Source organism: Paramacrobiotus metropolitanus, unplaced genomic scaffold (assembly GCF_019649055.1).
Source record: "Paramacrobiotus metropolitanus isolate TYO unplaced genomic scaffold, Prichtersi_v1.0 Parri_scaffold0000332, whole genome shotgun sequence".
Lineage (NCBI taxonomy): Eukaryota > Metazoa > Tardigrada > Eutardigrada > Parachela > Macrobiotidae > Paramacrobiotus > Paramacrobiotus metropolitanus.
The window spans coordinates 12,078-38,704 of NW_026570552.1; the positions used below are offsets into that span (position 1 = coordinate 12,078).

Consider the following 26,627-nt stretch of genomic DNA (forward strand, 5'->3'; position numbering starts at 1 on the left):
TGAAATTTTGATGTTACAAGGAAATGTCGATGTTTTCAATTAAGTATTCTAAAATTACGTTGTACCACAGGTGAAATAAAGCGCATCTAGTGCTACCGGTACGAACTACCTAATGTGTGTGTTCAATCATCGTGAGCATCTTTACCGCGACCAGTCTCATGACTAGGCACGGTAAAGGTCACTGCAGTTACAGTTACCATTCATCTGTACTTGCTTACTACCTGAAACACCTGAAAAATTTGGAACTACGTTATGTTTTAAGCTGCACTTATGCTGATAGTTTTCTGTGAAACTTTAAGCGAAAATGGTTGTTTAATCTAAGAACGGTTTGCCCTACGTAATATACTTGCAACTGTTAGTAGAGCTAGGGAAAACAGTTTAAGAGCTAGGGAAAACTAGAAAAGTTAGTAGAGCTACTGACAGGTCTAAGCAAGCATTTCTTAATGCGTACAACATCGTAATTTGCATAGTTTACTTCCGTGAATACAGACTAACTGGTAAATCGTACATCAGGATCCGCCGAGAGTTTGAGTAGGACAATGTACAGAGTATACGTATAATAGGTTGTATGTATGTGCCCTGCAAATCGTTTTCCTTGACAGTCCGGAAATACAGCATGATGTATTGTTTAGATTATAACACGACATAGTAATTCCTAAACAAAAGTGGAGTTTTGTTTAATTTGCTTGACTCATGTGGTCGCAAATGGTGCAGATGTTTGTCGAAATTTTGCACAAGTAAAGACATAGGTACATGTATTTACATATGTACTGAGTTTGCAAATGGCTTAAGCCGTAGCTATTTGTGTTCTTGTAAGGTCACTTATCTTGTAAATTGAAACTCACAATTATGTACAGTAGTCAATAGTCATTAGTCACAATCGTAAATATCGCAGCAGATAACAGTACCACAATAAAGTTTATTAAGCACTTTCTCCGCCAAAAATTTTGCCAAAAAAATCTCTTTACAAGAGCAGACAGTTGTAGTTTTGTATAAACTTTGCTATCATCCCGTGGAGACGAGACACGATAAAACAGCCAAGATAAACGATAATTTTTGCAGTATCACATAGCGAACTGACAAGATAGCTGATATGTGATAACGATGATAAGGTTAAAATCGCAGTCGTGCAGCAATCTTTTCTACATGCCGGATCGTTCCAGTTTCTGACCTATTACAGTGCAGGATGGGGCTTGCAAAACGTGAAATGATTAACTGCTATCTAATCTTTGTATAAATGTTTGCTGAAACTGATACGAGAAATATGCGACATCAGCGTTTTATACAAAAAGCCGGCAAGCGTGGCGCATGTACCATATGTAACCATAATAATTATCATTAGAGTTTGCTAATTTGGTAGACTGGTAGTAAATGTCTGTCTGATCATTTGGAAATAGACAAAAATGGTTGACATCGTTGTCGTAACGGTTGCCTTTGTCGTTATCGCTGTCGCCGTGTATTTTTGGCAGCAAAGATCCACGGTGAAATTCCCTCCCGGTCCAATGGGATGGCCCATTCTGGGGAATCTGGATTTTTTCCTCTCACCCGGTCCGCGACGGCATTTCAAGTTCCTGGAGACGGGACGGAAATATGGCGGAATGTTTCGCATAAAAATCGGCCTACTGTAAGTCCAGAATAAAAAGCCGCTGAAATCCGAATAAACAAATGGAAATGATGTGTTACCGGTATTTTAGGAACAGCGCGTGTATTACATCCTATCGGCTGTTTCGGGAAGCCACAATCGAAAAGGCTTGGTCATTCGCGGATCGTCCACATGACTTGCGGTTCCCAGAATTAGATACCGGTCAGTACAATTTTTTAACAACATACTAGTTAAACATATATATAATGTAAACATACATATTTATGTATATAAACTAAAACATGCACAAAAATAAACACTATGTAAACATATGTATTTACATCAACATAACTGTATAAACATATACAGTATATATGTATCCTTCTATAAAGAAGTACAAAGTTACAAACACAAGCACTTAATATAAACGTGTAGAAACATACGCACATTTTAACCTATGTAGTTCATTTTCTTATTAATTTTTAGAAATAATATTTGTTGTATCAATGTTGTGGTTAGGAATTTTAACAAGCGGCGTGGACGATGTCTCCAAAGAAATCCGCCGTTTCACCTTGGTCAGTCTGCGCAGTTTCGGATTCGGTAAGACCGACATGCAGAACATCATCCTCAACGAAGCCGATCTCCTGGTTGAGGAATTCCGGCGAACCAACGGATCACCGTTCAACCCGCGCAACGCACTGACCACGGCGACGGCCAATATCATTTCTGCGCTGCTGATTGGTAAACGCTTCCACCATGAGGAGGCGGGGTTTAGTTTCATTGGCGAGAAAATGAGTGAGGCGCTCAAGTTGGTCAATTCGGCAATGCTGGTTAGCGCATTTCCTTGGCTGCGGTTGTGGCCGCACAAAGACTACCGCGTGTATCTTGGGAATTTTCGCGATACCAAGACGTTTATTCGCGGACTGATCAAAGAGCATGAATCGACACGAGTACCGGGGAATCCGCGGGATTTCGTGGATGCTTGGTTGGATCACGGGGAATCGGATAAGAATACCAAGAATATGTTCACACGTGACCGGCTGCTGTCGGTGTTGATTGACCTTTTTGGCGGAGGGTTCGATACGAGCGCAACCACGTTGCAATGGTAATTACTGCTACTCTGTACTCGTATAATGAATGCTAATCTTACCAGGCGACTACTATAAATTATTTTGTTATTTTGAAAACGGTAGAAATATACTTTTTTGATTAATTATTTCCCGAGATAAAATTAGCCCGTCCTTGGAATGGATAACAACTTTTTAGTGGTTAAGAGTAACAGGCATTTTAATATAACTGCAAACTATGTTACTGCTTAAACTACTCAATTTTGTCAGTGTTTGGGATTTGTCCACGAAATGAGCTTTACCAAACCTGCCGTCAATACAGTATGCACTAACATTTCGGAGTAAATACTTCGAATTGCTGCTTTTGTACTTTAGCGTAACTTAAAGGTCACGGATCACTTTACAGGGCTCTTTTACTGCTGCTCCACCATCCCGATGCACAGGACCGCATCCACCGGGAAATGGACGAAGCCGTGGAGAAAACTCAACAAATCACCTGGGATGACCGCGATAAACTGCCCTACACGGAGGCCTTCATGTGGGAGACGCTGCGACAGTATCCGGTATTCCCCTTCACCGCACCGCATCAGTCCACGGAAACAGCGAAAATCGGCGACTATGAATTCCCGCCCGGCTCTCGCATCATGTTCCACCTGTTCTCCATACATCGTGATCCGGAGTTGTGGGAGGCACCGGACGATTTCCGGCCCGAACGCTTCCTGGAGAACGGTAAACTGAAATTGCCCGATTTCCATGTGGTGTTTTCGGCGGGACGGCGCTCGTGTATCGGAGAGCAGCTGGCGCGGAAAGAAGTGTTCCTACTGTTTGCCAATTTATTGCATAATTTCAAAGTGATACTACCGGCGGGGATCAAGCAACCCGGTCCGCTAACCATGAACCGGGGGGTCACGCTGCAACCGTCACCCTACGGCACGGCGGTTCTTCCTCGGTGATAACATTATGTTTATTGCTGAATCCTGGACCCTGAAATCTGGCCGCCCAATGTTTTTGTTAGGGAATGGATGTACTGAATCCTGTTTCTGTCGCTGATGCGCATTCCTGAACTGTATGTTATTTTGTTGACAGTATTTGCCCAATGTGTACTTTTTCTGCGAGTGAATGCTTGCTGTGCTTTACTCTGTACTTGCATTATTGTGGAGGGACTACTTTTCCGCTGAAGTTTTTAACTGACCGTGTCTGCAAATCTCGATAAGGAGTGATTCCTTGTATTTGCAGACGTTAAGCATTAAAACCAAAACCAAAACCGAATCATACGTACGAGTTAAAAACATACTCAGCCAGAACATTCGTTACATAATATTATCCTATGTAATTTTACTGTTTTTGTGCTTCTGCATTCGTTACTGTTAAAGGAAGAAAAAATCTGCATAGTGCATATATGTGTCACGTTATACTGTATTTCAATAAAAAAATAATTATACTGTATTTCATTTTCAGATAAGAAAATAATAGAATTATATGTTTTTAGAATATTGATTGTATTTTACTTTGCATCTCTAATTACTTATTGGATACGAGTACATTGCTGATTGCAGCTTTTCGATCATGGTTGCTGTGGGTTGATGGTGTACCGGTGACAACTTATCCAATGGCACTTCAATTTCAAAATATGCAATAAATTACTACGTTTTCGTTATCGTTGGTCGGTCTAAATACTAACGCACACACGAAATACGCGTTTGAAAAAATTTAAAAAAAAGGAAGAAGGCTTAATCATGACCAGAAAGTCTAACGTGGAATAGAAAATAATCAAAAAAGCCAGTCAATAAATAATCTGCCAGCAGAGAAAAAATGAAAGCCATATTTCAACTGTATAATAAAAAGGGAAGAAGAAAATCTATAATCAACAGAAAAGGACAACCAAATTAATCATTGCGCATATCATCACTTTTCCGCTGGATTTTGGCGGCTGAAACGGATCCCAGCTTCCTGCGTCAACGGCGGACTGAAGTCATTCGTCACGGCATTCCGCTGCAACTGCTCCACAATATCGGCCATCTTCGGCAGACTGCGCAAAAGCGGACTGCGGGACCAGTGTCCAAAAAGGGCCAGTAACAGTGCGACACCGTATCCAGTGGCCCGTTCGCCCTAAATCCAATTACGGCGAAGTGTACATTCGAACGCTTCGACAAACTTTCCACCAGTAAAGTTAAAACACACATACAGATTTCGCAGCGAACGGCAGGCTGTTGTATTTTACATTTCAAAGTGTATAAAAATTTCATAATATTCCATACAATTACTAGATTTAAACGTCTATATGAAATAAAAAGAAAACAATTTTACTTTACAAAACAATTCAAGAGTTTCGAGCAGAGATTTCCACAAAGGCATTGGAAGCTTTTACAACGTGTTTCAAATGAGACTGGAAAGAAGCTGGAAAGACAATCTCAACCAGGTTTTCAACAAAAGCATAAGTTATTTAGGCGAAAAAAAACTTGCGTTCTTATACAGTACTCTGCTACAACATTTTCTGATTGTACTTAGTACTTACGCTATGCACCGGCGCAGCCATGTCGATGTGCATCCACACACCCGGCCAGTCGAAGCCCAAATGGCTCAGGATAAAGAGACCGGCACAGGACGCCGTGGCATTCTCCCGGCAGGCCACCGAATTCTTCATATCGGCCACGGCACTCTTGAACTCACTGAAGTGCATCTCCGGTGCGTACACCATAGGGAAGACCAAATCACCCTGCACAAAACACTCGTACAGATCGTGAAACGTGAAAATAACACAAATTCCCGGCAGCACGAAAAACTAACCGAACAGCAAATCTGTACAATTGTTGCACAATAATAATGGTTTATCTTAGGTAGTTCAATTTTATTTTTACACAGAAAGGAAGAAATTATTTGACGGCAATGGCATTTGCAAAAAGACCTCTGACACTGTACGTCAATTACCGAAACTTTTCCAATACGGGACGCATGATCTTCCCAGTTAGCGTTGTTGGTTACAATCCCCGCGTGATGTTTGCCCGTAGCGATTCCCTGCGCTCCGGTCAAGGTGGCAATATCCACAATAATGTCACATTTTAGATCTCGCTGAGCGTACGTAACCTGTTACGAGCAAAGCAAAGCGTTATCTGCAACGTTTTCAAAACGGCACACCACGGCGTACGCGATAACTATAATACATCGTAGTTCATTGGTTATACTAATAAGCGCAAAACCCAACGAGAGACGTGCAAAATTACAATTTCGACCGTAACAAATTGACATACCTAAACTAAAAGAAAACTTTTATTTTGCGTATGCGTATTAATGCGGACTTATTTTATAACAAATTTTTATACTAGTTTATGAAGCTACCAATTCACATAACACACAGAAAATACGAATACTAATTATTTAACAAAGGACTGGGTGTTAATATGAAGTTGTAAACTATCCAGTCCCACGTGGAGTTTCTTTGGGTCAATACCGATTTGGTGCCATCCCGGGCCCCCATACGTATTTTGAAAACAGATATATTTGAAAGATTAAGCATCAGTCTTAAGTTTCTCATAAAAATGTGCTTCCGGAACTTACGCCATCGGCAAGTACAAGTCGTCCTTCCGCGTCAGTATTGTTGATTTCAATGCTTTTTCCAGAGTAGCTGTAGACCACATCATCGGGACGGCTGGCGTCGCGACTAATGGCATTCTCCGCCAAACACAAGATTGCATACAGTTCGTTTTCGAATCCCTAAAGTAAAGTATTCGCATGAAACAGCTGAGTTATTCGCCTCATTACGAGTATTTACAATAAACGCAGCAGCACCGATAATGCCTCGGACTTCGCCGTATTCAAAGCATGAAAACATTACACGAAAATGTTTCAAAATAAAAACGTTGTTCAAAGGGTTTTATCCACTTGCTTATCGATAACGCAGTCCGAACAAAACACAAAAAGACCGACAAAGAGTTTTAGTGAATGAAGAGCTAATAATTCGTAAAGAAGACGACAAAATTTTTGAAATGCCCGTGCAAACCCTGTGAATTTTCTCATACCGCTTGTACAGCCGATTGGAAAGCGCCCAGCACCGCCGCCGCGCCCCCGCAATCCCGCTTCATCCCGCACATCACGGTTTTCGGCGTCTTGATGCACAGTCCACCGGTGTCGAACACGATGCCTTTGCCCACCCAGGCAATCTTCTTCAAACCGACATTGTCGTTCCCTTTCGGCTTGTGGCTCAAAATTACCAGGTACGGCGGATTAGATGCCGCTTGGCCGACACCGTACAACGCGTGCATGCCCCGTTCCCGCAACTCCTCGCCGGCGATCACTTTGATCTCCGCACCGATAGACTTCGCTACCTGCTGGGCTTCCTGTCCAAGAAAGTATACGGTGGGAAAAATATCTTTTCAAAAACCCAGTACAAAAACTGACAATTAAGAGATGCAAAGAATTCACTACGAAATACAGTTCAAGCTCGACGCAGGTCGATTTCCTTGATTGTGCAAAGTTGCCGCAACACTACGGATCACCCAATAAAAACTCAAAGAGCCGCTTCAATACAAGAATGCGGTACATCGTCACGACAAGTACTGCTTTGATTTTTATTTATTCCAAAACGGAAATCTTTACCGCCAATAAATACAAACAAAGACCAGCTCGAAGAAAAGTGATCAAATTCAAAGAGCTACAGTATCAGCGTAGGTACATCAGATAGTAGTTCAGAAACAGCCTGTAAAATGCCACCCTTTATGATTTTGACCAGTTAAGCGGCCCCAGTGAATCATTGGAGTGTACCGTAAACTCTGCATCTTCGCCGTATTTCGATCCCTGTTCATCTTGCACTGCCTGATTAATCAGACACCATTGTTATTGTTTATTTTCAACCTTCGCAGGCAACTACAATAATTACAATAGTATTTAGTTATTTAATGATGTTTATAGTGCTGTAGTGGTGTACTTGTATCTGTAGTAATAAGTTTACAGTAGGCCCTCTCGGTGCGCACTTAACGTGCTCTGTAACTTAAAAATTGCGTTTTCAGCTTTTAGTTTGTTGCTGCGTGCAAAGTTACGAATATTCTGTATCTTAAAGGAACACAGACAGTTCCGTTAACTTAAGAAATACTCTAAAATTTGAATCGGTTGGCTGGTTGGTTTAAACAGAAATCGCACGCTGCTATTACCGTGAAGAGTAGTAAATAAGCCTACTGAATTCAGTGGATTTTGAGCGATTCTGTGAAAACTTTCGTAATGATTGTCATTTGTCGAAAATTATTGTCGCATCTGCTTCATTTGTAACACGAAAACTTATAAATGATAGGGATTAGGAACACAGCTGCTGTGATAATAATACTAATCAAAACCTGCCTCAACATCGATATAAACGAAATGAACCTTCGGTGGCTATTAACTCTAAAATTAATAAAGCAATTTATTGAATTGGGATGAAGAACGGCAAGCGCTGCATATTAGGTGTGACGCATAGATTAGAAGCCGCCTGGTTTAGGCACAGCCTTATAGCAGTTTAATTTTCAAAGGCAAGGCCGAATCAGTATTGCATACATTTGCGCCGGTGCAGCCCGGTTGATGCTTATACCGTTCGTGATAGGGCTGTGCCTCTGTACGATGAGTGCAATACTTAAGAAAATCAGTGTGGAAAGATCGGGAGTTTGGTACCAGTTTAAAAAGCCATGGCTGTATATAGGGAATCTGAACACGAAAACTGATTTCGGTAATGCAAACACCTCCACTACAAACTTACACGAATACGTTTCCTGAGACTACCATTGCGCTTCAAACTTTAGCCTCTGTGCGAATACATACAGAGCTGTACATAACTTCCTACACCACATTGAAACAGTAAGAAATGATCGGTGACCATAGTCTTTCTTACCTTGACAAACGCCGTTGTATGCATTTCGTTGCACGGCATATCGACAATTTTCGCCGCCAAACGGATACTCTGTCCGATCTGGCCCAACAGTTCCATCGATGTGCGACTAGTGACGGGTTCCGGTGCAAACTCCATGGGCGCGTCCGGATTGGGGATGACAATAAACTCCACAATGACTCGGTTTTCTTTCTCTTCATTCTTCAAATCCTTGGTAGGTGTGGCGGGCAAGCTACCCTCGGCATCCGGCACATTCTTCGTGGCGAAGACGGAACCGGTTTTGGCCGAATACAGCGGAAAGGCACGGGAGATGGCACAGCCCAGGCTGAAGACGTCTTGCGGAAAACATGCAACCTGGACGGTTATACACAATCATTTCCACTCGGAAAGATCCGCTGTACGCCTATACCAGTACTTACTTGTAACAAAACCATAGAAAAATTTCTCTATTAACGATTCATATGTGGTTCCCGTATGTCACAACGTAATAACAGCGCGGGAATTGGGACATAACAGCGAAATGCAACAACTTGTAATTTTAAGTAAAAAAACCCCGACGGGCTTGCTTCTTAGATAAACTGCTACTTAGTGCTTACGTAGCGAAGTGGCTATCAATCGTTGGAATTATTATCAGTAGATTTTGACTATTCACACTCTAACTGTATTGAACAAACTGAGTGGATTGGTCCTTGGACGTAGAGCGAACACTTTTTATATAAAGTATAACGTGATATGCATTTTCACTGAGCGACACTTGATCATACACATTTTAAAAATAAAAAAAATTACTAAAATTACAGGTAAATAATAAGTATGTGGTTATATTTCAAGATGTTCAAAACTGTAAAAAAACCAAAAATGACTGAAACATTTTTTATCAATACTAAGAATACTGAAAATGTATTAATCATAAAGAGAATCTAAAATAATAGTGTATGTAATGAGAAAGACTCATTAGAAAAATGTACACAGTAATACCATAGAAAAGGAAAATACTGTGTATTTTCCTTTTCTGTGGTAATAGTACGTAAACAAAATAATGCTTACCACAATATGCTTATCCTGCACACCGTTGACCACGCTGGTCGGAGGCTCCCAGATTTTGAGGATATTATACAGCGCATGCGGCTGGGACGGAGCGTTATGCCGGGAGCATTTGGTGGGCAGTGCGGCCAGGGCCGCGCAGTTCAGCGCCAACGGAATATAGTCCGCCACGGAGCTCGGCTGCAGACGCTTGACAGCCTCCGCGTACGTCTCCGCACTGACGACATTCCCCAGCTTGTGCTTGATGGAATCATAGGGCAGGGAAATGCGCAGTAGATTCAAATGTCCCACGATCATGCATGGTGTTTCGGTGGGATTGATCGGTTTGGATTCCACAGAGTAAATAATGGTACGGACCACCATTTTTGCCAGCGGACCACACTGACGTGAGAGTCAGTCCAAAAGCAAGCTTACAATGGAAAAAGCTTACTGCGCACTGGGATCGAACAAACGCCTACTACTGCGCACAAGAAATTATAGAACTGATAACTTTCAAAGGCAGTCGTTCGTGGCGTTATCAAGAAAATATCTGATTAGATATGCAAACTTCAGAAGCCTCTAAACTGTAAGGTTCGAAGTTTGTGATAAAACTAAACAGTAAACAAACCCATCGATTTTGTAATGGCGTGAATATACAGTAGTCCAGTGACACTTTGAAGGCGGGGCTAACCTAGCTTCCGCACCGGCGCACCCCTAATCAGCATACCATTGGTGGTATGGGGCAAAACCCGGTAAATGCATATATGAACCGCCTTCGCAACGCTACCCCGCATCACACTTGCACTTGCCGCACGTGCCACTGTGCTACGCTGAGCAGGATTGTTTAGCGCAGTGGCTGCGTTCCACTGCGTAACGTGCACTGTTTATCAACACGATTACGCATGTCAAAGGTTCTTGCAGCATTTTCCAATTTTTTCCTTCCTCTTTCAAGAGAACCAATGTAACCTCTCTTACACTGCATTATTTCCGTCATCCACCGATAGAAATGGATCAAGAAAAAGCGGGAACGTCTTCTGTTCCCCCGACCGTCAGTCGTGCCTCGGTGCGCTCCCGTAAGCGCACGCAGACATTTCGCGCCGTCATCGCGAGGGCCAAGAGTGTCCTGCATCCAGAAGACTACGAGGGCCTGAGAAACAGCCCCGATCCGGAATTATCGCGCTCCAATAAGAAGATGAAACTTCTCCCGCACATGGAGCATGAATTGCGGCAAGTGACGGATCTATGTCTGGCGGAACAGTGGCATGAGGCACTGGCCAAGTTTGAGCGTCTCCCGGTGGAGCTGTGTACGGCGGCCGTCTTGGCGCAGTGTATCACCTGTTATATGCGGGTGGGCCAGAACGGAAAGGCGTTCGAATTGGCGGAGCGTTTAGTGGAGATGGAGAAGCATTCGCGGGCCGCGTGGGAAACGTATGAACAGCTGGCCGGAGAGCTGGAGAAACAAGGGCAGCAGCTGAAAGCCTGGAAGGCCTTAGTGGACTTGAAAGACCTGTCGGATGAGGATAGACTGAAATATCTTCGGGAAATCGATAATGCGATCGAGGTAATACATGATTTAAATTTTGTAAAACTGTTATCAATATTAATATTTTTATTTTAATTTTTGATTTCTTCTGACGATATCTTGCTTGCACATTAGCGTACTGTACAGCACTTCGATTAAAGTGCTGTCTGTTCATGCTCGCACTATTTGTACATACGAGTTGTTCGTATTCTGTGCTGAGGCTATTAATTTAACAATCGGAAAGTATTTAATCGAAAATTTGTTCACAGCTAAAATGTGTATCGGCCTTCTAAAATAAGAATCTCTCCAATAGCTTCTTTATTACGCCTTTAAAACATTTGTTATTGTAGCTTTTGATTTTGTTCTGGGTCTAATTTTTTTTCCATAATTTAAAATTGAGCCATCATTTAAGGCTTCGGCAGCGAGAATTAGTGCATTTGAATGATTTGATGGATCGTAATTGAGTACGTACTGATACAAGCGATACGCATGAAATAAGAATTTAAAGAACTCCGTAATGTAATTAGTAATAATTTTTGCGGTTCGTTTTAGTTTTTTTCTGGTTTTACTAGTTCTAGATGTTTTTTTTCAGTAAAATTTTTCATTAAGCAGTAAAACAATGAGGGGACGAATGCTTGTTTAACTGCGAGGAAATGACAGTTGAGGAGTGTTTTAATTTTTTAGGACAACAATTTGGAGGGCAAACTGAAATACTCCCTACAGCTGTTGCCGTTGGAAGTGCGACACTGCTCGGAAGAAGACTCCATTCCACTGCACGTCAACATTGCCAAATACTATCTGGCCTTGAAGCAGCCGGAGGAAGCGGTGAAATTCCTGACCGAATTTGTCCAGCTGATGTTATCCCGTGTCCAGGATCTGGGCCGCGATACCGCCACGCAGGAAATGAATATCCGTCCCGCGGTGATGCTCCTCCTGACGGCCTACCTGGACTGCACGCGCCCGGACGATGCCGCGTCGCTGATTATCCATGATGCGGAGATTGTGGAGATCTTCCACACGGATCGCAAGAGTGGCGAACGGCGCCGCACGTTCTCGTGGCAGAGTGCGGAGGAGGTCAGGATTAAGGAAGAATATGCTGGGGATGTGGGATTGGTGGCGGCTATCTGTACGGCGTTGTTCCAGACAGATCAGACCAAATTTCCTCTGGTTAAGAAACTCATTGGCAGCCATATTAACCCCGCGAATACGCCCGTTAAGACGACTACAGTGTAAGCGGTTTTGTTTTAAGTTTTATACGCCGACTTTATGCAAGTGTGTATATTGATTGCTGTATTTGATTTTTAAAAAAATATCTTTCATACAATATTTAGGCTAATTTGTTGTGTTATTAGGTAGTTTTATTTTGCTTATGTGTACTGTAAACTCATTTTCAAAATTTCCGGCATAGAATATTTTTTTTCCGAGAAAGCTATATTTGCACTTTCTTCATATGATTATACTGTATACATGATATAAGGTTTCTGAAGTATGACTTTCCTGTTTTGAACTGTTTTGAATTACTGTAAATCGAACGCCGTTGAGCTTTATTGGTAAAACAGTTTAATTAAGTTAATGTTTCGTACCACCGAAACTATTCATAATTGACTGCCAAGACCTCAGAATTAAGATGTGTTTTGCAATCTGTTGTAGAATGAATGTCGATGTACGATTGTGACTGACTCCGCAAAGAATTTGTTGGTTTATTTCTATTGATTTTAGTGAAATCCAGACGGACCAGCGTGATCAGCTGCTGCGTCTCGCCCGCGCCTTACTCAACCACGGCCAACCGCAAACCGCCCGTGAAGTGATGAAGTACATCACCACGGTCATCTTCGCCACCTGCACCGAGGAGACGCACTTCTTCGCCGGCACCGTCCACGAAAGCTGCCAGGATGTCACGGCGGCACTGCACTCCTACGACATCTGTCTGACTAAAAAGCCCGACTTCCGGCCTGCGCAGTTGCGTATGACCGCCCTGGAGATGGAGTTTCCCAACACGGTGGCCGTGTCGACGTTGAGCGATAATGTTCGCCAGAAGCTCGTCGCCGAACAGCTGATGGCGTATTCCGACTACGTGAACTGCCGCTTGTTGGAGCGCGCCGATGGATTGGTGGTGGCGAATGTGTTGAAGATGGTGGAGAAGAGTTTTGAAGGGGCGGTGACCATTGAACCGGGGAAATTCCTGTGGGCGCTGCATACTCCGTATGCGTTGGAGAAGGGACTGAAGAGGTATTTACTGTCGGCGCCGGTGTTGGCGGAAAAGAAAGTGAAGTTGGGAGAGTTTTGGCGAGCGATCATGGACGGTTGCTGTACGGCGTTCAAAATGCATAGGTAGGTGAAGTGAAATTTAACGATTCAGTAGCGCGATTGAATTTGTAGAACTAGAAATTATGGTTATAATTTTTTAGTGGTTAACCTATATTTTAATTTTGAAAATAATGTCATAAAACAGAAATGTTTTTGGGTTGTTTTTGGGGTGTCTCGTATTATGAACGACTGTTTTTTTTGTTGAGTAATTTATTCTGTGGTTGACTAATGTCAACGTGATTTTGGCATCTGCCCATGAACTACGTTGTTCACGGAGTGTGAAAGTGTGAATGTACGTGCGATTTGTACGATTAATCGGACGTATCTCGCTAGTGCTGGGCATGATGGATCTATTTTCATTAATTTTAAAATGGCATTTAAAATTCTTAATAACATTGTTTTTAGGGTTTTTGTGTATAGCTGATGCGTTTTCCGAAAGGAGAAGCGTCGTGCACCGGTGTTTGTTTGGCTTGTTTGTGTTTTCGATTTGCTTGCATACGTATGCGTGCATCCGGTGCATCTTATGCAAATTTGTGTTTTCTTTGGTGAAACATGCTGCTGTTTTTGCAGATATGCTGATATGATTAGTATTGCATTCAGCAGCATTCGTACAACGGAAATTGCCGTCATCCCGAAGAAGTTGGATCAACTAAAGGAAGCTCTTGTGGTGGCCGCGTTTTATCTTCCACCCAGTGATGAGCCCGACCCGTTGACCGGTACCGTGGTCAACACTAGGAAATTCAGTTTTGATTATCTCCGCGAGCAGCTGAATCGGCTGCGGCAGGAGTGCGATTTCTCCGTTCACAAGTGGAGTTTCTACTACCATCTGGCCACCAATCCGGAACTGGTGGAACCCGGTCAAGTGGTCAAATGGGCCACGCACTGGGTGGGGAAAAACGGGTACAAGAGGGAGATCTCCATGATACTGGCCAATGATTCTATGCGCCGCGGCAGCTATCCACACGCACACAAATTGGTACGGAAATTTGTTACAGAGAATGGCTCAATTTGGGATCTGAAATTTAGATGATTCAGTTGCTTAGATAACTCTTGTCATAATTTTTTTGCCGGACACCCCACATTGCTGTAGTACAGTACATATTTGTGTTGTCAAATCATGCTCGATTATTTTCATCGGTCTGCTGATTTTGATACAAATTAGGTTTTGTTGGATTGGAATTATTGCAGTTTTTAAGTTACTGGTTATGTCGTAGTTTTCTGTAAACCTTAGTCTTCGGAAGTTTTGACGTCGGTAAGAAATGTTTTTTTCTTGCAGTATTCTGAAATCGTTCAGCGCGACGGTGAGACTAACGTTCCCTGGATTGTGTTCCTGCACCTGGGTACTTTATGCGCTAATCTGGCTTGTCGTTTCCGGGTGTCGGATGCCGAGAAACAGCGCTTGTACGCTGAATGTATGCGTCATCTGGACAAGTACCGCGACAACCGTGGATATTGTCCGGAAGTTCTGTATAACCGCGCGCGCGCCTACCACCTGTTTGGTGATGCGGAGAACGCGGTGGAGTACTACCATAAGTGTCTGCAGCTGATCCAGAACACGACGGACGAGGACGACGGTGCGGCGGACGACAACGCTTCTCTGGCCTTTGAAGCGGCCTACAATCTCCGCTGTTTGTACGCACATAAGCAGCAGAAGGCGTTAGCGGCGGGGGTGCTCAGCTGGCAGACGGTGAAGAGTTTTGCGCGAGGGATCACGTTTCGCAGCTAATGTGGCGTTGCCGATGGAGTTTTTGGCTTCTTTTACTAACGATTGTGATAATAAATGCGAATCTTTTGTTAGTTTATTTTTAGATTTGATTACTTTCTTAACATTTGTTTGTAAGCACAGGAATTGTTTTGTCGCACACCAGACTGTTTTTTTATTGGGACCTCGTGCCCTTTCCTATGGAATTAAAAGTACGTATAAAATGCCTTGGATCAGTTTGTTGTACAACGGCAGCGCTAGGAAATAACATCACTTAAAAAATACACTATGCTGACTTTATGAGAATGCTTGTACTGGTATAAATATTTTGGAATCCGGATTAGGTATAAGTTACGGTACAATTTACGTGGGAATGGCCTATAAGCTTTTGCGAATATGATAAAATTTTTAGAGCAATTCATTAAGATTTGTGGTTGCCGGTTACTCGTCCTGCAGTTTGCATGTCCCAGCATGTGAACGTTGTTGAGAAAGAAATTTAAGTAAAGGGAGGTACTTACCGTCCAAATCTTACTTACCGTGAAAGCAGTGAAATACAACGACAGGTACCAATCTGATTATCCAGATTAATTACGTATTTTACCCTCACAAAATCAATGATACAGTATCGTATTTCTTATCATTTCGCTTGCTTTACTGTGCTTTAAAGACTGCCCCTGGCAGGGAGGCTCGGCTCCGCACCTGCCATCGCAGTTTACAGTTTTTTCAGTTTTCACTTTTCGGTTTCCCGTCTCGTGTCGTACATTACAGTATCTGTGTATGATTTTGATAGCGGGATTTTTTCATGTTTTGAAAATTATACCGTTGGGTTTTTACGAATTTCAGCTAGAATTTGATCTCCGAAGAATCTTTAATACATCACTCGCTACCAGCATTCCCTCTACGTATTGACACCATGGCTGATAAGACGAAAGAATCGAAGAAAGACGACACCACCAAGGACGCCAACGCCACAGGCGACACCGAGCCCAAACGGTCCCGCGTCGCCGATCTGCTCTTCCTGGATGATGATGATGATTTTGAGGAGTTCCCCCAGGAGGACTGGGGGAAGGCCGACGAGAACAAGGACGACGAGAAGGCCACGGCCTGGTCGGAGAAGTGGGACGATGATGAGCTGGAGGATGAGTTCAGCAAGAAACTGCAGGCCGAACTGGAGAAAATGAAGACCACCCCCAAGGCCCCCGCGGGGACGGTGCCCATGTCCCATTGATCAGCTGGATCTGGTGGTTTTGGGTAGTTTCTAATAGTTGGAGGAGCGATGGGTCGTCTCTGCTTGACGATCTCGCGCAGGTTCTCGAAGTTAGTTGATGGCCTAGTGGTTTTGAGCAACAGTGGAATTCAGTGATGTATGTCGTTTATATTATACCAATAAATGCCAGAACGCAGTGTCAGCTTATCGTTTTCCGATTTCTTCGCGTACGATTGCGATGGAAGAGAAATCTATCTCTGCACGCTGCAGAATATTTCTTTGGTAAACGTACGACACGGTTTTGTATTTCATTGTTTTCTTATGGTTTTACAAATCGGTGGATGTATAATCTGCGATGATGTTATAACATAATTACAACTATTAATTGTAAACGTGCTGTAACATTGTAACAAGTAAATTAAAATAAGCAATAAACCTAAAAAGAATAGTTAAATGATGCTTTGTATCAAAAAGAAATAATTATTAGAATTCATGGTGAAATACTGGCATAAGCACAACACTACGGGGTTAGAACAAAACGAAACATTTATTAATAGCTGCATGAGTCAGCACAATCGCACAAGTGGAATCAAATCGCAAAGTCATAAACATAATCGTAAATTGCATTCACGGCCAAAAATTAGATAAGAATAGTACGAGTACATTCGTACAGATAGATTATTAACATTTCTGTTAATATAGAATATCTATATTATTATAGATAAGAGTATACCCGCACCAGACCGGAAATACTTACAGTACGAGTACTTCATAATAGTTATTATCGTTAATATTTCGTTTCAGGTGATACTTACTTCGTTATTAATAATTATTACTGCTTTTAGATTTAGTATAAGACAGGCACTCTGCTTATGGTTATGGAACATTATTCTTTTACAAGAAAATCCGATTTAAATTCGTCATCAGTACTTCAACACGAAAATCAATGATTATTAATAGTGAATACTTTTATTTACCGGTAGTTGAATAATTGCTGTACAGATATTAGAAGGACATCCATCAGCTCTGCCATTGTATTTATATCTATATAAATATAGTATACAGTACGTATGTATTGTACAAATACGATATTGCCCATTAATTTTGGCATATTGATATAGGTATTACGTATGTATATAGCATCATCATAATAGTCCTAACGTCCTACGTATACAAGTTACGCCATGAATGGGCAGATAATATTAATAATTGTGCATATTTGTACAGATAATTGTACATAAAATTAATCTGTTCGCTGTCGCTAGCGCTGAAATTTGAAATGTACTAGCACTCCCGAGATCATGGTGACTGATTACTTAATTTGAGATAAGAACCTATCAAACACTGACATCCGTGGCCAAATGAACTTCAGTGTTGACGGTTCATTCTGGAGTGTCAATACAACTGAGACACCAGCGAGACTGGATTATCAACATTTTAATTAAAGGGAAGTGTTCTGCGATCTCCAGGTGAGTAAATTTGCCAGCTGATTGTAAGTACGTTGGGAGTACCATAACTATAATTTTCATATCATTCTGTGATCTACCCTAGAAGGCGCCCCTATAATTTATGTGGATGACATACTGGTTTTAGAAGGTGTAATTAAACACATAATTTATTTTCCAAATTTTCTGCAGATCGAAGATTTGGTTCGAGGGAGAGAAACTTATCCAGGATGAAGTTAGCAGCCCCTACATTGTGCTGGATAGCACTGGGGATTGTAAGCTCCTGTTGGGGTGCACTGATTCCCAGCAATGTCAATCTGCCTGAACAAATCCATCTATCGTGGACAGGTACTTAACCAACATAAACAACTCTGTCAATTGCTCATACAAGGCAAATTAACTGCAAATGACTGCGTTAACTGAGCAATTAACTGCAAATGACAGCATACAGGCAATGTCAGGCATAGAAGTATACATTGTAAATGTTATTAATTTTTTCCATATCAGGCCTGCATTTTGTTGCAGGTTTGTTCAGTATAAAAAGACGTCGAGTGAGACTAGGTATAAGAAATTAATCTGGTACTGTTTATAACTTCTATGAAGAACAATCATACAATAAATTCTGTTCTTATGCAGTGATTGGCACAAGTTTTATGTGTGGTATTAAAGCGGCTATCTGCACAAATGCTGTAATACGGGCATACTGCATATTTAGTAAACTTTACTTCAAAGCAAATGGATTTTAATGATTCGTTATTAAAATTTACATAGTATTCCATGTGGTTTGTATCCAGTTCCCGTTATTTTCGCGTTCTTTCTGGTCATCGCTCCAGGCCTAACCCAGAACTATTTCCGTAGGATATTTAAATCACTGCGATTGAGCGCCTGTTTTTTTCATATAGTACCGTATTGCATTTTGTTTCCTTTGGTTTGTTCAGTTCTACGTGAAAAAAGATCGTCGAGTGCGGGCATAGGTATAAGCAAATTAATCTGGTACTGTTTATAACTTTATGAAGAACAATCATACAATAAATTCTGTTCTTATGCAGTGCATGTCATGCCTGTTTTATGTAATTAAATATTAAAGCGGCTATCTGCACAAATGCTGTATTATACGAGAGTGCAGCTTGGCTACAGATATTTAGTAAACTTTACTTCAAAGCAAATGGATTTTAATGATTCGTTATTAAAATTTACATAGTTAAAAGATTTCACAGTTGGGTAATGTTTAGATAGCTAAAATGCAACCTGTTATTTTCGCGTTCTTTCTGGTCATCTGCTCATTTTGCATTCTCGTACGCTCGCGTTTGGGCATAACCAGTGATCTCAATTCGCGCCTCGCTCTTTTAAATCTGCAGGTAAATCGGCCAGCATGTTTGTCACCCTTCCACTCCACTGCCACCATCACCCGCGTTCGCTACAGTCAGAACAACCAAAGCCTGTCCGTCGTGGACGGCAGCAGCACGGTGTTCACCGACGGCGCCAAAGCCCACAAACAACGCTTCATCCACCGGGTGACCTTTACTAGCCTGAAACCGGCAACACGCTACTGTATGTACCATGTTGCGATTCTTCATAGGTAGTATTAAGCATCGTTCAATTAAATAACGATTGGCAGCAGTCCTAGGAAACTATGTATAGTAAATAATTACATGCATAGAATAAAAAGAACAAAAGGCCACCGGTTTTATCGTACGTATAGATTACCAGTGCGGCAGTGATGACGGTTGGAGTCAGATTTACAGTTTCCGCAGTATCCCCGCCGGAAGGGACTGGAGTCCACGACTGCTCGTGTACGGAGATATGGGCGAGGTCAATGCTCGTTCGTTGGCGCAGATGACACTGGAAGTACAGCAAGACCGCTACGATATGGTCCTGCATGTTGGTACGCAGCTTTCGTGTCACCGGTGCAAATGGAAATTGTTTATTTACTTATGATTTGGAATTGGTCACGTAATTATTTATCGCCCTCTTGTTTTTTACAGGTGATTTTGCTTACGATATGAACGATGTAAGTATTTATTTGAAATTTTCTTTGTATACGTATTTGCAAATTATTAATTCACATCGTCATAGTCTGCTGCATGCTTTGTTGCACAATATTTATATTCCTCCAGTTATCGTTTACTAGGAAAATGGCGATGTTGGAGATGCTTTTCTGAGGAGTTTGCAACCGCTCTCAGCGATTATTCCTTACATGGTTGTCGTGGGCAATCACGAGGAAAAATAGTGCGTATAATTATGTAAACTATCGAAACAGCATATGAACTCAAACGAAGGTCACACTAGCTAGACGTACAGATTCTGCATGTTTGTTCAGCAATTTCTCGCACTACCGACAACGATTCACAACGCCCGGAAGCGAGGAAGGAATGTTATACAGGTACTGTACACTTTATTTTTATTGTGTAATTAATTTCTATGCATGTGCTTATCACTTGTGCAATCAAAACAGCCTTTTGTTAATACAGTTTCAATATCGGTCCACTGCACGTCTCCGTGATTGCCACCGAATTTTATTTCTTCCCGCAATACGGCATTGCTCAGATTTTTCGCCAGTTCGATTGGTTGGCAAGCGATTTAGATGTATGTACCATTGGAAAAGTGTCCGAAATAAGCAAATCACGAGCAATATTTGCAACAGAAAGCATCGAAAGATCCGGATAATGCGTGGCTTTTTGTTGCCGGTCATCGTCCCATGTACTGCAGTAATCCAGACATTGTCGACTGCAATCCACAAGGCAATGTGGTAAGCCTGCGTTAGCATTTGACAAAAAATCAAAGAGATTGAGTGTTCGAAAAATAACATTTAAAAGAAGTTTTGTGTGGAACTGCCTAATAATTTGACTGTGAAGTAACAGTTTGGTAGCCGTTATTCTTGTCTGATAGATTTTTTTGCGGACAGGAATAAACTGACTTCAGTAGCTTTATAATGTTGAACGTAGTACAGTGGCAGGATACAGTGGCAGAAAACTGGTTAGTACCACTCGAACTTAGTGCTGATTGTGAAATGCTTTACAAGAATTCGAGAATCTGTAATCATCCTATTTATAAAATCTGTAGTCATCCTGTTTATAAATCGCTCTTCCCTACCCCTTTTTATCTTCGTACTCTTTCTTCTTTTGGATCATGTTTTTTACAGGCACCTTTTTTACTTCTAATTAAAATTAGATATAAATATCCTTTAATTAGATTAATCGAATATACACACCATTTTGCTGGTTCTCATAGGCACCAAATTTAGTTCCCTATTTTTATGAATGATTGATAATTTACATATTTTACATATTGTGTACGCAGGCGTACACAGCATGTATAAGAGCGTATGTAGGTATATAATGTGTGGTCTAATTCGTCGTGTGCAACAATATCCATATGCTTGAAGTTCCGCCGCGGAATTCCTTATCTGCACATTCCCGGTTTGGAGGATCTGATGCACGATGCCGGCGTGGATGTCGGCATCTGGGCACACGAGCATTCGTACGAACGAACATGGCCCGTGTATAATGTCCAGGTGATGAATGGATCCAAGACGAATCCATACACCGATCCAAAGGGCATCGTCCATATTATTACCGGCTCCGCAGTATGTTAACTTTATAAACTAATGCATGAGTTTTTCATCTCCCTTTCTTTAGTCTCTGAATGCAAAAATTTCTAAAAACGCCTGTTGACTTCGATTGCTAGGGCTGCAAGGAAAATCACACTCGCTTTAACCCCAATCCACCGAATTACAGCGCGTTCCGTACGACGGACTATGGATACACCCGGATGACCGTCGTTAATAAAACCCACATGTATTTCGAGCAAGTCTCCGATGATCAGGTGAGAGAATTTTTTATCATTTTTCTCGAATTCTTATTTTTTTATTTTAAATTTTAAATATTCGTACTTTTCCTATTGTTGAATTGTTCTAATAAATTTTTTGCAGATGTCGTTAGCGCGCATAAATTTTGCTTATGTTGGCACAGGGCTATATAGTGATCGATTCGGTATGGATCCGAAAATCTCGCCCAGGCCGACCAGTTTGGTTGCAAAAGGACAACCCGAAGCGCAGTCGGGCCGGTGTGCGACCGTACGGACAATGGCAGCCCATCGTCAACGGTCTCCAGACAGCGCACGTCGTTGATCAACATGTCGGCGTCAACGAGCTCAAATAAAGCTGCACCGTAGTCAAGCTGAACAGACAGAGCGATAGAGCGCAGAGAGAGTTATCAAGGTCCGGCCGCGCTATGATCTGCCTATGCGCAAGCATTCGCCGATGCGATGACTGTGCAAACAAACCATTCTATTGTCTTCGGGACCCGGTGGCCATAAAATACCGGGTCCGGTGACATAGGCAATTCATATTAGTCTCTGCCTGACCAATAGCTATCGTAAAAGTGAGCATGCCTGACCAATGGCTATCGTGAATCGAGTTCCAGCATCACACTGGAATTACCAAAACCAACTACTAATACAAGTCAATGGTTATAAAACAATCTTCCTGTGAAACTGCTAAGGCATCCATTCCCGATAACATTATTAAATCGGTTATCATTATTAACTGATCAAGATAAACTTACATGTCCTACAAATGTTATGACATCGCACTTATTATAACAACACTGGATCCGAAGAATACTTTGTCATTCCTGACTACATTAAATGTAGTCAGGAAATTATTATTAGTAATTAATGAAATTTTCATTAATTACACATAACATATCAATTTATACACATACAAATAGCATATTATTATGTCACATTAATTTCATGGTTATTGTGCTTATATCTAAATCCACATAGAATTTAAATTTTGTACACTTTAATAAGCAATAGCCACCAGATAACAACAGGGATATTTTGAATTCACGAGCGCTATGTGTAGCTGCAGTCTAGTTGTAAATGGAATGAGTAAACTGGAATACGTGGCATTTGGAAGGCTAGAAGCCCTCCCTCTGCCTGGTTCTGAGGTGGGGCTTGTGCTCTTACATCGCATCGGCAAAAAGTTTCTACGCTCTGTCCGGACCTCTTATAAAAGTACTTAGCTCTGTCTGTTCAGCTTGACTACGGCTGCACCGCAGCGATCGAAAGATGGATATTTCTCGCAGTTATCCACATTTTCTGGTATTTTATGGGATGATTTCCTACGCCACATTGTAGATATTTGTAATCAAATATTTTTATGTTGGATTCACATTCAACAATTTTCGAAATAAATATTTCAGAAACCAATCGCACTACTGAACACTGACAGTTACCGCACAAGTTCATTACGTGTTCCATCCCCTTTTCATAAATGCGCAGGTCAACCGAAAACCGATAACGTTGTACAAACATCAGTACCACTTTCCGTTAAAAACAGATAACCATAATGTTTTAGTTTCCCTGATCACCAACGTGCCCAGTACATGCTGCTACGGAGTCGGTTGTAGTCGGGTCAAGCTTCGATAGGTCCTACAAAATAAAACCCTCACTAATACGAGAAGATCAAATTAATCTTCCCAAAATGAAACATGCGGTCGTTTAAGGGGATCCCTATGAGATGAAAGTGGGTCTGGGAAAACATGAATAGGTTAAAAACAACCGAAAGATCATTTTTGCCAATTGCCATTGTTCTGACTGCATGCGCAAAGGGTTTGGCTACACAATTCAAGAAACAAAGGAAAAACTTTTAATTCAAAAGTCGAATGAGAAAGTTTTCTCAAATTAGATGTGATACACATCACTGGATGTGTTTTAGCCTAGAAAGCTTATATTCTCCAACATAAAAAATGAAAAATGTTGTAAGTATACAAAAAAACTGAGAAAAACACTTTTTGGAAAGTGTTTTGAGTTTATTTTATTATTATGTTTTTTGAGTTTATGAAAACATGCTGGCCTATAACAGTGTTTCGGTATATAAGCTTTCTAGAAAATAACACCGTCTGATACCGACTGCGAAAATATAGCAGGTTTCACAATGAAGTTATCGATTTTTAGAGCCATTTAACAAGTTTTTGGAAAACGGCAGCTGACTGAAAGCGCGTCCGATCACTTCGGCCGCACGTGATGACTGCGGCCGACGTTCAGTTCGGCCGAGGCTGAGTTCGGCCGGCAGGCCCGGCACTCATTTCGGCCAGCGCTAATTTCGGCCACAGGACATTTCGGCCACAGGACGAATATGGCCGATATACTCCGTGGCTGAGGCAACAATAGAAAATGGCGTCTTGTGAGGATTTAACCAATCAATTGCTATGGACAGAGCTCTGATAACTGCGTTTTCCCATGGCAGAAAATTTTCCTTATATGAATGTTTAATTTCTTTCGTTTCGTTTTGCTGTTAATTGTTTCAACCGTTCCCTGTTAATCAAAGGTCATTTCTAATGCTTTTGTTGAGTTTGAGCTGACAGCGTAATTATATCGGAGGTAAACGTTTTCTTATACGAATCGTAGAGGAAAAGTATTAGTCTTTCATGGTTACGAATATATCGAGGCGCGAAAAAGAGGAGAGACAAAGACCTAAGTGTGCGAGCTGTGGCGATGCCACGAGAAAGACCACTGCAAAGCTCGGCTTCATTATAACGGAGGCACACCAAAAGAGCTTGGACAGCACTCGCATGCACCGGATATTGCCAAAGCGACGGGAAATGCTGTTAGAGAACAGCTAAAAGCCCGCGCAAAGGCTACAGTGGAGAGGCCCCGACAGCTCATTGAAGAAGTGAGGAACGCAGCTTCACTCACCACGACTGCGCAGATGCCGAGTTACGGAGCCCTTGCCCGGGCTGTTCGACGTGAGTGCAGAGAAGCGGGCATCCCAGCGACACGTGTGCGGGACCTTGCAGAAATTGACGTGGAATTTTTTAAAAACGAAACTCCTCGCGATGAAAACGTGTTTCTGGAGGATACCGGCGCACACGATCAGAATCGGATCATAGTGTTTGCAACAGAAGCGAACATCAGGCACCTGATGCGGTCATCTGTGTGGTTGAGTGATGGTATGTTCAGCGTTAGTCCACCTGTGTTCCGGCAATTATACACTATACACGCCGACGTGTATGGAGCAACGGCGCCGTTAGTATACGCTCTCCTCCCAGGAAAATGCGAGTTGCTTTATACGCGATTATTCCATATTGTGCACGACGCTCTTGTTCGGTTGGTCAGACAGGGCAACGTCGGGCCGAAGCACATGATTATGGATTTTTAACAGAGCGCCATAAAGGCGTTCAGCACAATATTCCCGGAATCCAAAGCTAGAGGCAAGTAAAATCAGAATGGACATTTTGCAGTTAGTTTACGTTCTCATTTATTCGTACATTGTTCTGTTGTATTGAAACTACTGTATATCTTGCTAGACTTTATGGACCTTCCATGCAGTGCAATAACAAACTCTTTTTTATACAGGCTGCAACTTCCACTTGGGGCAAAGAATACATCAGAAGCTGGTTGATCTTGGCTACAAACTGGCTTATGCGAACGATGCCGACTTCAGCCACCACTGTCGCATGGTATTAGCGCTTGCTTTCGTGCCGACAAGCGCTGTCAGACGGGTATTCAATGAGGTGCTTTGCAAGCTGGGTTTTCCTTTTTGCCCCACTGACGATTTTTTCCAATATATTCGAACGTCGTATATTGGCCGAACCGTCGTTACCGTAACCTGGTGCGTAGATAAAGAGCCACTCTACGCAATTGAGATGTGGAATTGTTACGAAAGACTCCTACAAGACGTTCATCGAACGACAAACCGACTCGAAGCTTGGCACAAGACCTTTGCGGAAACCGTCGACAAGGATCATCCCGAAATCTATCAATTTTTCCACCTGTTCTGCCGGGAAATATCGCACCAGGAAACAGAAATTCCAAGCCGTATGACAGAAGAGGCTGTGCCTAAACCGCGGCGATAATAAGTACAGGTAACCAAACGGTTGAAGAATGTCGCAGGAAATTATGGACAGATGACCAGTATGGAGTATTTGGAGTCGGTTGCGAAAAAGCTTAAAATTTTGTTGAAGAAACGCGCAGATATAAAGAAGCAGAAGCGCGTGCTAGCCACCGAGTAGCTGATGTTGGGTACTTGTTTTACATGTAATGCAACTTCTTTCTTTCACGCAATGCAGAGTTTCTGTTTCTCATCAGAGTCAATGTTATTGGTTTCATGCATTTCTGTATCATACCTGATAAACTTTGTATCATCGACTATCACGAGATATTTTTTTGCCATTTCCGTTTGAAGTGACCTTGTACAATATCTTCTCTTGGTTCTTGAACATTTGACTGTTAGCCAGGACTAATCGGTTCGTCTTGCTGTTAGCAAGGTGGCAATTAAAGTGAATATCATTGATACGTAGACCGTCGGCAGAATTATGCGGCCGAAGTGAGTGGCGGCCGAAAACTTTGGCCGAAATGAGCGCGGCCGAAATGAAAACGGCCGAAGTGATCGGTAGCCCACCACGGAGACGGGTACGGGAGATGGAGGATCACAAATTCACAGTGCTACTCAGTAACGACTTGGATGGGAAGGATTGTGATGCCCGCCGCACTAATCGTGCCAAATGAAGGAGACAGAGAGGTCACTCGACGCAGAGGATTGGCGACCTTAGAGAGGTGTTTGATGTCTACCTGTTTGGAATTCTCCGCGCCTGATCACTTCGGCCGCGTTACATTTCGGCCGTGGCTCACTTCGGCCAAGGCTCGATTCGGCCGACGCTTATTTCGGCAACCAGACGTTTCGGCCTCTTAGGTTTTCTTGGGTTTCCAACGTTTTCTAAATTTTCTTAGGTTTTCATATGTTTCTTATGTTTTCGTAGGTTATTTACGTTTGTTATGGTTTCTAAAGTTTCTTAGGTTTCTTGGGTTTCTTAGTTTACTTAGGTTACTTAGGTTTTTTAGGTTTCTTAGGTTTCTTAGGTTTCTTAAGGGAAATGGCCCGGTACATAGCGTCAAGAATGGGATACATACAC

The 26,627-nt window shown here is 42.1% G+C and overlaps 5 protein-coding genes across 5 annotated transcripts; 4 read left to right on the forward strand and 1 right to left on the reverse strand.

Annotated features, from left to right (window-relative positions):
• The first annotated feature begins 1,339 nt into the window (after positions 1-1,339).
• On the forward strand, positions 1,340-3,899 carry LOC129602122 (cytochrome P450 2J2-like). Its single transcript, XM_055501091.1, has 4 exons — positions 1,340-1,624; positions 1,695-1,804; positions 2,102-2,687; positions 3,056-3,899. Exons 1-4 carry the CDS (start codon positions 1,404-1,406, stop codon positions 3,600-3,602), a joined length of 1,464 nt encoding a protein of 487 aa, XP_055357066.1. The 5' UTR covers positions 1,340-1,403; the 3' UTR covers positions 3,603-3,899.
• Positions 3,900-4,346: 447 nt separating this feature from the next.
• Positions 4,347-10,130, reverse strand: LOC129602121 (probable aminopeptidase NPEPL1). Its single transcript, XM_055501090.1, has 7 exons — positions 9,548-10,130; positions 8,504-8,854; positions 6,666-6,983; positions 6,205-6,360; positions 5,578-5,733; positions 5,165-5,365; positions 4,347-4,758 (listed from the first exon to the last, which is right to left on the reverse strand). The coding sequence occupies exons 1-7, from the start codon at positions 9,905-9,907 to the stop codon at positions 4,555-4,557; spliced, it is 1,746 nt and encodes a 581-aa protein (XP_055357065.1). The 5' UTR covers positions 9,908-10,130; the 3' UTR covers positions 4,347-4,554.
• A 241-nt stretch (positions 10,131-10,371) lies between these two features.
• On the forward strand, positions 10,372-15,265 carry LOC129602117 (uncharacterized). The gene is made up of 5 exons (XM_055501084.1): positions 10,372-11,084; positions 11,730-12,274; positions 12,765-13,376; positions 13,923-14,328; positions 14,629-15,265. The coding sequence occupies exons 1-5, from the start codon at positions 10,530-10,532 to the stop codon at positions 15,076-15,078; spliced, it is 2,568 nt and encodes an 855-aa protein (XP_055357059.1). The 5' UTR covers positions 10,372-10,529; the 3' UTR covers positions 15,079-15,265.
• A 502-nt stretch (positions 15,266-15,767) lies between these two features.
• On the forward strand, positions 15,768-16,461 carry LOC129602119 (26S proteasome complex subunit SEM1-like). The gene has a single exon (XM_055501087.1). The coding sequence runs from the start codon at positions 15,968-15,970 to the stop codon at positions 16,280-16,282; it is 315 nt and encodes a 104-aa protein (XP_055357062.1). The 5' UTR covers positions 15,768-15,967; the 3' UTR covers positions 16,283-16,461.
• A 951-nt stretch (positions 16,462-17,412) lies between these two features.
• On the forward strand, positions 17,413-21,889 carry LOC129602116 (acid phosphatase type 7-like). The gene is given in 13 exon segments (XM_055501083.1): positions 17,413-17,730; positions 17,899-18,054; positions 19,065-19,095; positions 19,097-19,257; positions 19,409-19,591; positions 19,692-19,717; positions 19,838-19,935; positions 20,027-20,089; positions 20,178-20,292; positions 20,351-20,455; positions 21,092-21,292; positions 21,394-21,531; positions 21,678-21,889. Coding segments are annotated over 12 exon segments (1,428 nt in total). The 5' UTR covers positions 17,413-17,730; positions 17,899-17,936; the 3' UTR covers positions 21,867-21,889.
• The last annotated feature ends 4,738 nt before the right edge of the window (positions 21,890-26,627 follow it).